Source organism: Mytilus californianus, unplaced genomic scaffold (assembly GCF_021869535.1).
Source record: "Mytilus californianus isolate M0D057914Y unplaced genomic scaffold, xbMytCali1.0.p SCAF_11, whole genome shotgun sequence".
NCBI lineage: Eukaryota > Metazoa > Mollusca > Bivalvia > Mytilida > Mytilidae > Mytilus > Mytilus californianus.
The window spans coordinates 45543014-45556557 of NW_026262593.1; the positions used below are offsets into that span (position 1 = coordinate 45543014).

Sequence of the window (13544 nt, forward strand, 5' to 3'; positions counted from 1 at the left end):
ACTGAAAAATGAGCATCTTGGACAACAGTGTCACATACTATTATTTATTGAACGCTTGTTTTATAGAAATTTTGTTCTATATCCTCATTTGAGGGCCAGTACAACAGTTTGTATTACCTTTTCAAACGATCGTTATTCTTGGCCATATATAAAAGTAAAATAACAAAAATACCGAACTCCAAGGAAAACTGAAATCAGAAAGTCCCTTGTCGAATGGCAAAATCTGTCATATTCCTGACTTAGTACAGGCATTTCCTTATGTAGAAAATGGTGGATTAAACCTGGTTTTATGGCTAGCTCATAACCAAATGTTCATATTTGCTTTTCAATGAATCGATCACTGTAAATCTTTTATTTCAAACAACATTAACTTCTTTTAATTAAAATCATTATTAGCATTTTGCAACTTTACAATTTAGTATTCTCACTTTTATCAATATTTTTAGGTTTTTCAATATTAATTTCAGTTTCTTCTTTGGCCCATTCTTGAACTTCTCCACTTGCCAAGCATCCAAAAACAACAATTCCAAGCAGGCATACTCCAGCACACACATAAAACATATTTCTCCACTCTTCAGCTGTATCCTAAAAACAATAACTATCAATGTTACCCCTAACATGTTGATATCTCTCAGGGTTTGAATAATATCTTTCTAGGCATGTACTGAATATCGAATCTAGAAACCTCTAAAAATATTATCGGGCATTTCTAAACATTTTTATCACTAAAGATGTACACTTAACGACAGTTACAAAAATAAATCAGACATGAAATTAACGGATTAAGACTGGGTAACATATATATTTACACCATTGTAATGATAGTGGTCTATGCACGATCCGCATGTTGACATTCACTGTTCGTTTGTTTTTTTTTTTGTATAAGGTATAATGAATATGACTATATTTGGAGTACCCTTCAAAAAAGTCGAAACAGACAAGTTGACATACATTTTTGTGTGTATTTGTTACTTTTACGTTTCTTTTTTAAACCTTTCGCATTCTGTGTCCAGTATTTTTGTGCAATTAAGTGAAAATTGTATTGCAAAGAGTGCAGTCCAGTTCCAATACAAGAATTTACGTATGGTTTGCATTTGCAAAATTTTGTCACTTCAAAAAATTTCGAGAAAATTTCCTTTAAATTCCATCAAATATCTTCAATGCAAAATGTGCTTCTTGTTACAAATAGTATCCTCTCATACTTTATTTTACTTTCCTATGTCCCGCTAGTTCGTTCGACTCCGATCTTAATTTTGAATGATTGACTTATTTCCTCAATAAGGTCTGTGGGTCTCTACGGATTTTCCGGCTTTCTCCGCAAGTAAAAACTTTATTGATGTGTTTATTACAATGACAGTTTACCGGAAATGGTCATTAATGGTAACGAGCCAGCTACAACTATTTATATAGCACTGATCATACAATTGTAAAAACAATTTTTGGAATATACGTATTGAATTGTCGAAACATCAGTATGTACTTACAGATTACTTCCTTTTTGTAGTTAATCATGCATAAGTGTAATCATTTTACTTACATTTGGTGTTAATATACTTGTTACAGTTGGTGCCACCATGCCAGGAACAGCAGCTAGTGTATTGGTCAGCCCAAATAAGGTGCCCGCATACCTGGAAGTATATGTAAGCTTTTATACCGAAAAACATTTCTTGCAACTTTTATTTACTTGTTTATGCTTTGACATTTATTGTTTATGTTCTTGGATTATCATAAGATTAAGGTGTTGAGATATATTAAAGTTTCTTTATAGATTGAGTTAATGATATAATAGTTTATGTTGAAGAGAGACGAAAAATACCAAAGGACATACAAACTCACAAGTCGAAAATAAACTGACAACGCCACGGCTTCAAGACCAACAGACAAACAACCGTACACAAAAGACAGAGGCTAGAGTCTAAGCTAGAGGCAACAGTAGTTTACCGATGTTCAAATCTCATAAATCCATTAAGAAGATATAAATAAAACACTGTAAATTTGCAGACAAAATTCTGAACTGTAAATGTTCTTGTTCATGTGAAAGCAATAATATTTTGTTTTCTTCAACTGTAGCGTTTGCAGATAATTTGTAGATGGCCTCACTATTTTAGAAAGCGACAGTCTGAACATATTTATACGAGTGAAAGCTCTATGCACATTTCATTTAATTACTTTTGTCCTATATCGATACTGTTAACAAGGCATCCAGCATTGTGGAAACCAGCAAACAGAAATGCTAAAGACAATAGAACTACAGCAATTTCACGATCTTCACATGATGTAAAACCAGTTCCTATAAGAAACACTCCACTTCCAACAAAACCTGATAAAATAAAGCAAACATCAGAATAACAGAATCGATTTAGTTTCATTACTATAATATATGCATGACTATACAATTTTTGTTTTTTAATTGACTAAAAGCATATCGCGGAAAAACACTAGAGGTAAATATAAGATTAACCACTAATGTGAATCTAAAAAGCAATAGCGTTTTGTATTAAACTGTTCCTTAACACTTGCCTATTGTTTTTATATAAGGGAAGTCATCGGAAGCGGAAGTGCTTCATGCAAAATAAAAATGCGCACGATCAACTCTTTACCACTCTAAAAATGAATAAAATGAATAAAAGAAGCATTCAATTCTTATACCTGAGTATTTACATTTGTATGCTACAACCATTAAATAACATGCTATAACAAATTGTTGTTACGTTGTCCAGGGGGAAAAAGTCTAACAAAAACACCGAAATCTAAGGCAAATTCAAAAAGGGAAAGTCCATTAAAACAGACAAAATTAAACGCTATCAATCAACGGAACAAGTGAAAAACAATTGCCATATTCCTGACGTGGTACAAGGATTTTATTGGGAAATGAAAATTAATTTTGGAATGCCTCTCGATTGTTGTCATCTAATCAAAAGTAAGATTTTTAATGGAACATAATGCACTGTCATTATTCCAAAAATAAAATCCCGTTCACATATAATATGATTATTATAAGATATGATTACGATATATATAATTACTTTATACCTATACAGGAACATACGCGTCTTATCAGTGTAGTCGAAATTAAACTTTTTTTACGCAGGAAGTCTACAAATTGGCTGAGCAAGAATCCAGTTAGTACTTGACAAGCAAAAGGCAATGACGATAAAGCTCCATTCTGAAATGCAAACCATAATAATATGAGAGAAATTTATAAAATAAGGCAATGCTATACAAATAGAATATGAAATAGAAAACTCATAAGCGTGATAAGATTTGTTATTTTACGGCTTTGTTATAAAAAATTAAACACCAAAATCGTGTAGTCCTGAAGAAGAAAAAAACACAAAATGTTGGAAGATATGTAAAATTTTTCAAGAAGTCCGTATCAAGGCATTCAAAAAGTGAGTTGTTGCACGGAATATTCGGCAAATTTCATTATTAAAAAAAGTTTTGTTTCATTATTTCGACGAAAATTTCCAAGTTAAATTTAGAATTTCAAACTGTTTTTTGCAAAGTTTGAATAAAACTCATAGTTTACATAAAGAATATAATAATCATAAAAAAAGCAATTCACAAAAACGTTTCCATTTTTGCTGTTACATTTAAATATGAATTTTGATAAATACTCACACTTTTAATATCATATCTTAAAACTGTCTTCATAAAAATTGGAATACTTGTTACTAACGCATATAATACCCAGTTTACACAAAAGTGAGCTACGAGAATTGCGAGAAATGCAGGATTAGTCGCTATCCGACACCATGGAACAACAGCAGTCTAAAGGGAAAATCATATATTATCATTACGTCTTTTAGAAATTGCAATTCTTTTAAAAACAATGAAATCTTAAGGAGATGTTCTGAAGACATTCAAAATATATTGTACGTGTATCTATCAGCATTTGTTCTAATATGAACATCCTTCTGTTTAGAGCTTCAACAGAATGGTTTTGAGACTCTTTTTTTATTTCCTTTGAATTGTACGTTTTGTTATATAATACAGCAGAGGCCAAGAAGTATAACTTTAATCCTTAGTAATGTGAGAAACCAAAAGCGGCAATGGGGATAAGACAGACAACATTCTTGGTAAAAAAAAAGGAAAACCAAAGAACAGTCCGCTAAATAGTAAAGAGAAAACGAAATCTTCAGCAACACCACACCTGACAAACGACATGGCCGAACTCAGTGCTCAGTAAGTAGTTCCTTTTCACATGTTGTTCATGTCATGTAGAAAGCCGATGATCATCTGTTTTCAGAAATAGTCAATAAAGAGAGGTGAAAGTTATCCAAGGGATATTCAAACTCAAACGTCGATAAAAAACTGGCAATGCCATGGCAAAAACGAAAAACGACGAAAAGACAAACAACAGTACACAAAACACAAAATAGAAAACTAAAGACTGAGCAACACGAACCACACCAAAATTTGCTTGATCTCAGATGCTCCAGAAAGGGTAAGCAGATCTGCTCCAGTTGTGGCACTCATCGTGTTGGTCATGTTAGTACAAATCTGATGAAAAGTTTAATTCGGTAGGTCATATTCAAGGAAAACAGGACGTGATTGTGGTTACAGCAATTGGAACATATCGGTCGTCATCTATGAAAACATTATTCCAGAGCGGTCAACCAACTCGCGATGGCATCCGTAAAATGGGTGATTTTAACTTCACCACTTGGAATTCTTGGTTCAATAGCTTCCTTGTAAGCAGCAACCCTTTTTTAAGAAAACCATGATAGGAAATGCAAGCTCTGGAATATCGTATCAACTTGGAGATATATACTCCATATGCAGGTGCTACTTGAATGTTGCTACATAGCAATGGAACGTTCACAATTGGGAAAACTGAGAATTGATAACGAGTCTGTTGCTACGACAAAATGGAACATAAATGTGGTCGACTGCGAACAAAATAACAAATATCAATTTCGACCAATCAAGGCAAGATAGAGTTCGCAAAACTATCGAAGATATAACGTCAGCGTTACCTTTAAAACAAATAACGATAATACCTTTTCTAAAGCAGCAATACTCCTTCAATAAATCTAAAACTCGGAAAGGAAATAAGATTGTAATATGCAACTTGTTTGTCTAGACCGAATCTTTGAACAGTACTAAGATTTATTTTGTTTTTGTCTGATATTTAAATATGAAATATATCCATTGTATAATATAACAGCCAGGAGGAAGAAATAACTAGTTACTTTAAAATTTTCGTATGAAAGTATCGATCCCTTAATATCTTAAAGTTAAAATGGGAAAAATAATCAGTTAAACTTAAAAAACGATGCGTTTAGCCAAAAAAGAAAGTATCAATCAAAGTCAGCTGGTCATATAAAATTGAGAATGGAAAAGGGGTATGTGTCAAAGAGACAACAACCCGGCCAAAGAGCAGAAAACAGCCCAATGCCAACAATGGGTCTTCAACGCAGCGAGAAAATCCCGCACCCGGAGGTGGGCTTCAGCTGGCCCATAACCAAAAATGTGTACTAGGACAGCGAAAATGAACGTCACACTAGAGTCGAAACATATAAATGAACCAAAATTTAAAAAAAACATTCAAGACTAACAAAGGCCAGGGGCTCCTGACTTGGGACAAGCGCAAAAATGCGGCGGAGTTAAACATGTTTTGTGAATTCGCAACCCTCTCCCTGTACCTCTATCTAATGTAGAAAAAACAACAGCAATACGCACAGTAAAACTCAGTTTAAAAGAAGTCCGAGTCCGATGTTAGAATAGGTAACAGAAGAAACTAAGCAAAATGACAATGATATGTATCGATTTAGCTTTAGAGATTAAGGATACGCCTGTGCTGAAGAATGTTTCATTGTATCACTATACTCTCGCTTACATTGTATTCTTAACATAATGATGATATTACCAAATATTGTAAAAGTAGGAAAACCTAATACAAATAACATGTGTCACTCATATGACCACTCAAATAACGCAAATTTAAAATGTTTTCAATGTCCTCTTTTTCATTTGATCTCACAGCCTTCTAAAACAAAGAGACAGAAGATTCCTAATGGAAAACAGAAATCATGAGTCGAACAAAAACTGACTACACTATTGCAAAAACAGAAAAACGAAGAAATGAAAAACAACATTCTACAAAACTGAAGACTGAGCAACATTACCCTTACCAAAACCCGTGAGTAAACAAATGTTTGGAAAATGAACTAATAAGGACAATTACAGATATTACCCGTTTGCTTGTGTCAAATTGTATATTTGATTTAATGTAATTTAGTTCTTCTTTGGAAATCCATTGATTTTCGTCCGGTGTGTCATGAACAATCAAAAACCATGCTATAGCCCATAAAACTGTAAGTCCACCTGAAATGAAATATACAATATGTTGTCTAAAATGCGTTTCTCTTCTGGTTGCGACTGGTTATCTATTTCTCGCATGCAAAGATATTTCTCGTATCACACTACACTAATGTGTGAACAATTCAGTGATACAAAAAATATTTTAATTTTTTTGGCTTATCCAGGATCATGAAATGATATAACGAAATTTTCATTGGCTATTCGTTAGGTCATTGACTTTCAAAGGTCAATACGATGATGTTCATTTCCTCCGAGGGCAACGGAGATCTGTAATTTCTTTATTAATATACGAAACACTCTAAATTTTAATTTTGTCAAATTGTATTACATTCTGAAGCGTTCAAAACATTTTTAAAAATGTATTATGTCAAAGTTTGATGCCGGAACAGGACATATGACGTCATACTGGTATGTGCCAAATACTAGATCAAGGAGTCAACGGATACAATGTAACACAAAGAGAATGTTTATAACAAGAGAAATAGGTTTATCGACTGGTAAGAATTGGTTATCGCTTGATATCAACTCTCGTTGTTTAATTTAGATCGTTTTAATGAAAAAAGTGTAGAAAAAATACCAAACACTAAGGCAAATTCAAAAAGTGGAAATCCATGAAAACTGACAAAATCAAACTCTATCAATCAACAGAAAAAAGTGAAAGAAACTGCTATACACCTGACTCGGTACAGGGATTTTCCGAATAACATGGTGGGTTAAACCTGGGTTTACAACATGTTGTTTAAAATGTGTTTCAGCTCACTAGCGAAGTTTTGTGGCTGTCTTAGATCTTCAGATACCAGAGTAGTCGTCTGATCCGTAACTTTAGCAAGTATGACTCATGTTGACTGAGCGTGGATATTTATGAAAGATAAAGCATGTATAGCAGGAGACACTTACCGGTCTAGCTCCTTTTGACGATCACACGATTGCCTTAGTGTTTGTTTGTTACCTTAAGTTAATTTTTCTTTTTAATCGAGTATCCAGTTAGGAACATCAATGATGATTGTCGTTAATCGTATGTTTATGTTTTTGTCCTTAAAAGAATCTAGTATTGCAAGCAGGCAGTCTCTGTTAACATTTATTCACTACTTTTTTTGGAAATAAATAGTTTTTACTATTTACTTAACTCTTTTTACTTTACATTTACTTTTTCATTGACGTAAACCATACGTGTCCTTTTATTCTCTTTCAATAATGCCAATCTTCTTGATTACTGTAGCTCTTTAATTGTCTGTTGCTTTAGAGCAAATCCGCTAGTCAGTTTTTTTGCACTTGCATGATTTGACTATGTTAAGAATTTGTTGTAATGTTCGGTTTACTGTTGTGCAATGATTCATACATTTTGATTTTCTTTACATTGCTTTTTTAACAATAGTTGAGAATTTGTATGAGGAAATGCTTATAATAATTATAGGGATTTAAATTAAATATTAAAAAGTGTACTGTGCATAACAAAACAATGATATAATTAAAACATGATACACTTATTTATAAATACTTACCGGTCAAGTAGAAAATGGATCCCCAGCCATTGTCAAATCCATGCTTACAAAGGTAACCAGATGTTATAAATGATATCACAATACCAAATGCCACTCCTGAAAACAGAATTACTCAGCATTTAAATTTGACTTCAAATCAGAATTCTTATTTTCTATTCTTTTGGAAGTATAGTCGTACGTATATCGAATGCGTACAGCATAAAAAATCAAAATATAAGACAAATTTCAAAAACGTTTACATTTTATAAAACTATAAACGATTCTAGTCAAAAGTGTTTTACCACTCAAAAATTCCAATATATATTACATATAAAACACATGGAGATGACCTCCAGAAACTGCCGACGGTCATATAACCCGATATAAACACAAATATAAATATAAATATATGGCGAGCACGTGCAATTATTATAGGTTGAAAAATATGTTAATCGTCGATTTTTGATAAATGTTGAAAAAATGCTTACCTTTTAATAGCTGAACAAGCCTAGTACATGATTAATCCATCTCCAGCTAAGGGGTTGAATTGAAGGTCACATGCATACGGATTAAATGAGATTAAATTATTGACTTGCAAGTCAATAACACATCAGCGATGTTTTTGAGCTTATTTTGACAAATTTGGGTCACACTGAAATCGTATAGCGAAATAATATTTTAAAATTCCACTTATATTGATACTTGAAAGAAAAAGAATCTTACTTCAAATTTTTGTCGAAATGGTAACTAATGCCCCTTTAAATATTTACTGTTAACTCATTATTGAATTCAGTTTTTATGCTTAAAAGGGCTATTTTTCGTACATGTCTTTACTTAAAAATAATTATTTAAATCCAAATATTGAATTTGTTTCTTTTATATACTATGTAATATTTTTTTTTTTCGTGCAGAAATAAAGATTTGTCATATTAAGACAATGTTTTCTTTAAAATTAGCAACCAATTAAATATTGGCAAATACTATTTTAGTAAGCTTGATCATTTTTGTAATTTTTGGTAAACATTCCACTCAAATTGGACAATAAATAAAACTTTATTAAAAACTATGTGTTTTTTTTATATTGAAAGTATTGTAGAATTTCTAGTTGTGAAACAATTTTGACCTCAGACTATCTTAATGTCTTTATATAATTGTTAACGCTTCCTTATTCTTTGGCTGAGTATTATATAAAGAACATATCGAAGGAAAAAGATTTCAATCTGGTTCAATCTATGTCATGGTAAGTCTTTGTCTCTCTATGATTACAGAATGATTGTAATGTAATACCAGTAAATGTTGGTCATTTCGAATACTATCTGTACGTTTTACAGTTATTAAAGTCGCTAATTATACCAATCATGTTTGTTTACTATTCTTCGCAGACAAAAAAAAAAAAATATATAAAATGAAAATATAGGCACACATTTTGAAATCAGAGTCTAAGGAACATAAATGCCCCTTGGGTAGTTACATCAAAAAGGTCCGTTATAGAACCCTCACAAACAGTATCATCGAATTATTCTTAAATATGTACAAAGCAAAACACTTTTTATCACTTGGACATTTTATATTTAGCATTCAAGCTCATGATATACATATACTTTCCTTACCTAAGCATGCGAAAGACGTCAGTTTGCTCTTTTCAAAAAGAGGTGCCCAGCGACCAATAATTGAATTTCCAGAAGGAACAACAACTCCCTGCAAATATAATAAAGTTATTGTTCAAACAATTTTAGGAGACATATAGGATGCGATCAAAATAATTAGTCAAATAAGGACAGAAAACATCATATCTAACAAACAACAAAAAAACGATAAAAAGAGGTTATCAGACTTCATATCTTCATCACAAAAGTGCCAAAAACGGTATATGACATGAACCGAGGGAATCAGATATATTCCAAAAGGTGCGTCGACACGGTAAACGACTGTCGGTATGTATGCATCACCCACAATGCAAATCTTCATTCAGTCAAAATATGACTCAATCTGGAATAGGACACAATCGGTAAATATACATATCGGAAGACTATCCCGGTATCTAAAGATCTTTGACCGCAAAAACGTGTTGCTGGTGAGTGGAGGCCCATGATGGTGATCGTAAAATTTGTATATACATAGCGTCGATTTCAGTCGTTTTTCCTAATAACTCTGTACGAGAAGTATTGTGTCAGGGTGACACCCTTGTTTAGTAAGTCTATATACATGATAATGCATTAAACCCCATACGATGCGGCAGAGGGTATGTTGCTGCTGAGAAAAAGTAAGTTCATAATTGGAAAGTTGAAATCCTCACGTCATAGATTCAAGTTGAAAGCCGTCTATGTTTTTTTTCAATATCAAGGAGAAGATCAGGATATGAAGCAGACCTATTAATTTCGGTATTATCCTTAATCTAGTGATCACTGTGATATATGAGATCAAGCACTGAAATATGGCTATTGAGTGAAAGGGAAGCATCAATATACTAGTATCTGAAAGTGAAATCAAATAACTTTGCAAGATGCCTTTGTTTTCTCTTTTGAAAGGTTCAGTATGAATTCTGCTTCAGATAATTACAGGTTCCCATAACAAATAGCAATTCGGTAATAACAAGAAAAGTAAGAAGACTATCAAAAATGGAATATATTCGTGATCATTTAAAATTGGAAATATGCCTCAGATACTAGATACAGTCTGATGTATAAGAAATGGAGATTGTTCGTCCATTTACGTTTATCGAACACCTCTTTCCATTCATGGGACTTTTACCCATGGATGATAAGGAGGCAAATTTATGTTCGACATATTATCGTCTTCTTTGTCTTCAAGCATGCAAGAAATTCTATAGACACGGCTTTTAGAGATGAGTTGGTTAAGATAAATCTTCAACCGTTTCAAATTTATTAAAAGTGGTATTTTTTCCTTCAATGCTATTAGGTTTCAAAATCTTTGATAGACAAAATCTTAGATGACAGCTGTAAAAAGGGACAGCCTACAAGTAAGTTATTTTTTAAACTGCATTAATTATAAACAGATCAGTTTTGAAATAGACACCGAAAACAAAATACTGTTTCTGTGGATTGGATATATACCAAGCAGTTGTGAAAATGGAAAATTGTTGAAATGTTATTACATTTTGCAGATTTATGATTCGATGATTGCGACAAGGACTGCATCGTGGAGAAACATAGTTGAAAAATTAAAATTCGATTACCTTCACCAATATGCAAGATACTTAGTAATACTCTATCCATTTGTTTTTGGTTTTCATTTCAAACAAATTATCATGAAGTTATCAGCTTAAAAACCTATTTGTCTTTAGAGAAGTGTTGAAAAGGGAAGGTTTTTTTAGTTATATTTATTCAGATGATAAAGGGTGGAAATTGAGGACCAATAACATTCAAATGAAGATACCTATTTCTATCAAAGTGTGTGTAGCTTTACAAAACTACAAGTTTCGTATGTTGTATATCGAGTACAACATTTCGTTTTCGTTTGTTCTAGTGACCTCTATATGTTGACTTGTATCTGTATTCTATATTATCTCATTTTGATTAGATTAAGTAGATTAAGGTGAACAATTGTAAAAAAAGCAATTTTTTGGCTTGTATAATTAAGTCTAGACATTATACCTAATGTAATTAATCTGGATTCTCAATGTCATTTCATTTTTTATGTTTAAAATGTCGTTTAGACATAAAAAAAATCAATTAATCATTATTCAGACATTGTAAATTATCGACTTACAAACATGTAACCGTTATAAATTACTGTTTTAGTTTTATACTGAACGAATTTATTTATTTTCACACCCATGAACTGGTTTAATCTTTGTGTAGAAGGGAATAGGTTCCTATTTAATTAAATGGTTGTTTCAAAAAACTGATTCCAAATTGTTTTGCTGCAACTCATATAAAGCCTTCTTCTCTAATGAGAAAGGTAAATATGCTAGATAAACTTACTGGAGTTGTAATGCAACTATTAATGCTGTAATGTTTCTCCTTGACCACATTCATGTATGCTTCGGTAATAAAGTTTATCGACAGATTTTAGTTATTCCTATCAGCACCATTTGTCCCATTTAAAGCAGACTTTTTCATAATATTGTTATGAATCACAGTTTCTGGTCAAATTCAGCAAAGACAAGTCTAAATTCCATTTAATCTAAAAATTATCCTTATCTTGATCTCGAAAGATAGGACGATTGTTCGTTCTCTATTGTTAAATTGTTTATATAGCCCATTTCGTTCGCTATGTCCGTGTCAGTAGTGACGTTTTTGGATTTCAATTAACGTAATCTATGTATTATTGGTAAATTATTAAGTTAAGCGTTTCGTTACCACACATTACTTAAAACCTTAACTAAATTCTTCCATAAATACAAATATTTTGTTTGGAAGTTTGGTCGTACCTGTAGAAAACTGATAGCAAACGGGATAGCACATCTTAATTTTTACGGTGATGTTGTTTACCAAGCCAGTAATTTTAGATAAAATCCGAGTAAACTTATCGATCTTTTAAATAAACGTATTCTAAACGGTTACCAACTCAACACTGTAATTAGATCTTTGAGTATTGGTTTTATCGGTATAATATTGATTTTGTTATCAGTAAATTAAAACCAAGCTAAATATTATAGTTTTACACATAATGCACATTAATTTCACGGTCGTACAATCTGTCGATACCTTTATTTTGGCCTTGTACAAAGTCATGATTTCTTCTGACGGTTAATTGGCGTCTTTACACTAAATCCATTGGATGTTGGATGTGTACTGATTGATATGTTTGCCTTAGATACATGATTTTTTTATTAGTTTTTATTAGCTTTGAACTTGCTTTCAGTAACTGTGAGTACTCTCAGATATGTACCTTGTGTCTTTTGTTGTTTTGGGAGTTTTGTTTGTGCTTTGTATCGATCTTATGAGTATGAGTTATGTCCTTTTCAAATGACTTTTTTAGTTTGTTCTGATGTTGTACTGTTACACCACTGTCCATGTTTAGGAGGGTTTGACGCCAGCAAACATGTGTTTAACCCTGCCACATTCTGTATGTACCTGTTCCAAGTCAGGAGCCTGTAATTCAATGGTTGTCGTTTGTTGCTGTATATCATATTAATTTTTCGTTAATTGTTTTGTATATTAATCAGGCCGCTAGCTTTCTCCATTGAATTGTTTAACATTGGTCACTTTGGGGCTTGTTATAGCTTACTATGCGGTATGAGTTTGCTCATTATTGAACGATTACATATAGTTGTTAACTTCTACGCCATTTGGTCTATGATGGAGAATTGTCTCATTGGGAATCATATCACATCTTATTTTTTTTATAAATATGCAGTAGATATCAATATTCATCTGTTTCCATGTCTTCTTTCTCGTAAACAAATGTATTAAGTTTAAAAATAAAACGTGTTTTGATTATTTATATACCATCTGTCGTGTTTTTGCATCCAAAATACAGTAAACCTTCATTTTTGATCTATATATGTACTCACTGAAGAAAGTCCTAATATAACACGTACTACAAATGCTGCATACACTGATGTTCTGGCACAAACTGGTGTAACAAGTGAGCAAATGCCAGATATTATCAAAGCAATGCCAAAAACTCTTCTGCCACCATATGTATCTGACAACCAGCCTCCAATAATTTGGGTGCATATATACCCATAGAAAAAAGAGGACAGTAACTTTGCTTGAGTTGATTTGTCCCAATCAAATTCTGCATTCTGGAAAAATAGAAAGGTTTTGA

At 32.3% G+C, this 13544-nt stretch overlaps 1 protein-coding gene across 1 annotated transcript in view; it reads right to left on the reverse strand.

Annotated features, from left to right (window-relative positions):
* Positions 1-408: 408 nt before the first annotated feature.
* The window catches only part of LOC127720927 (uncharacterized transporter slc-17.2-like), a 207951-nt gene continuing 194815 nt past the window's right edge, over positions 409-13544 (reverse strand). Inside the window, exons 9-10 of the mRNA XM_052227663.1 lie at positions 1538-1628; positions 409-585 (exon numbers count right to left, since the gene is read on the reverse strand). Of these exons, the coding sequence (XP_052083623.1) occupies positions 409-585; positions 1538-1628 (268 nt within the window). The remainder of the gene's footprint in view (positions 586-1537; positions 1629-13544) is intronic.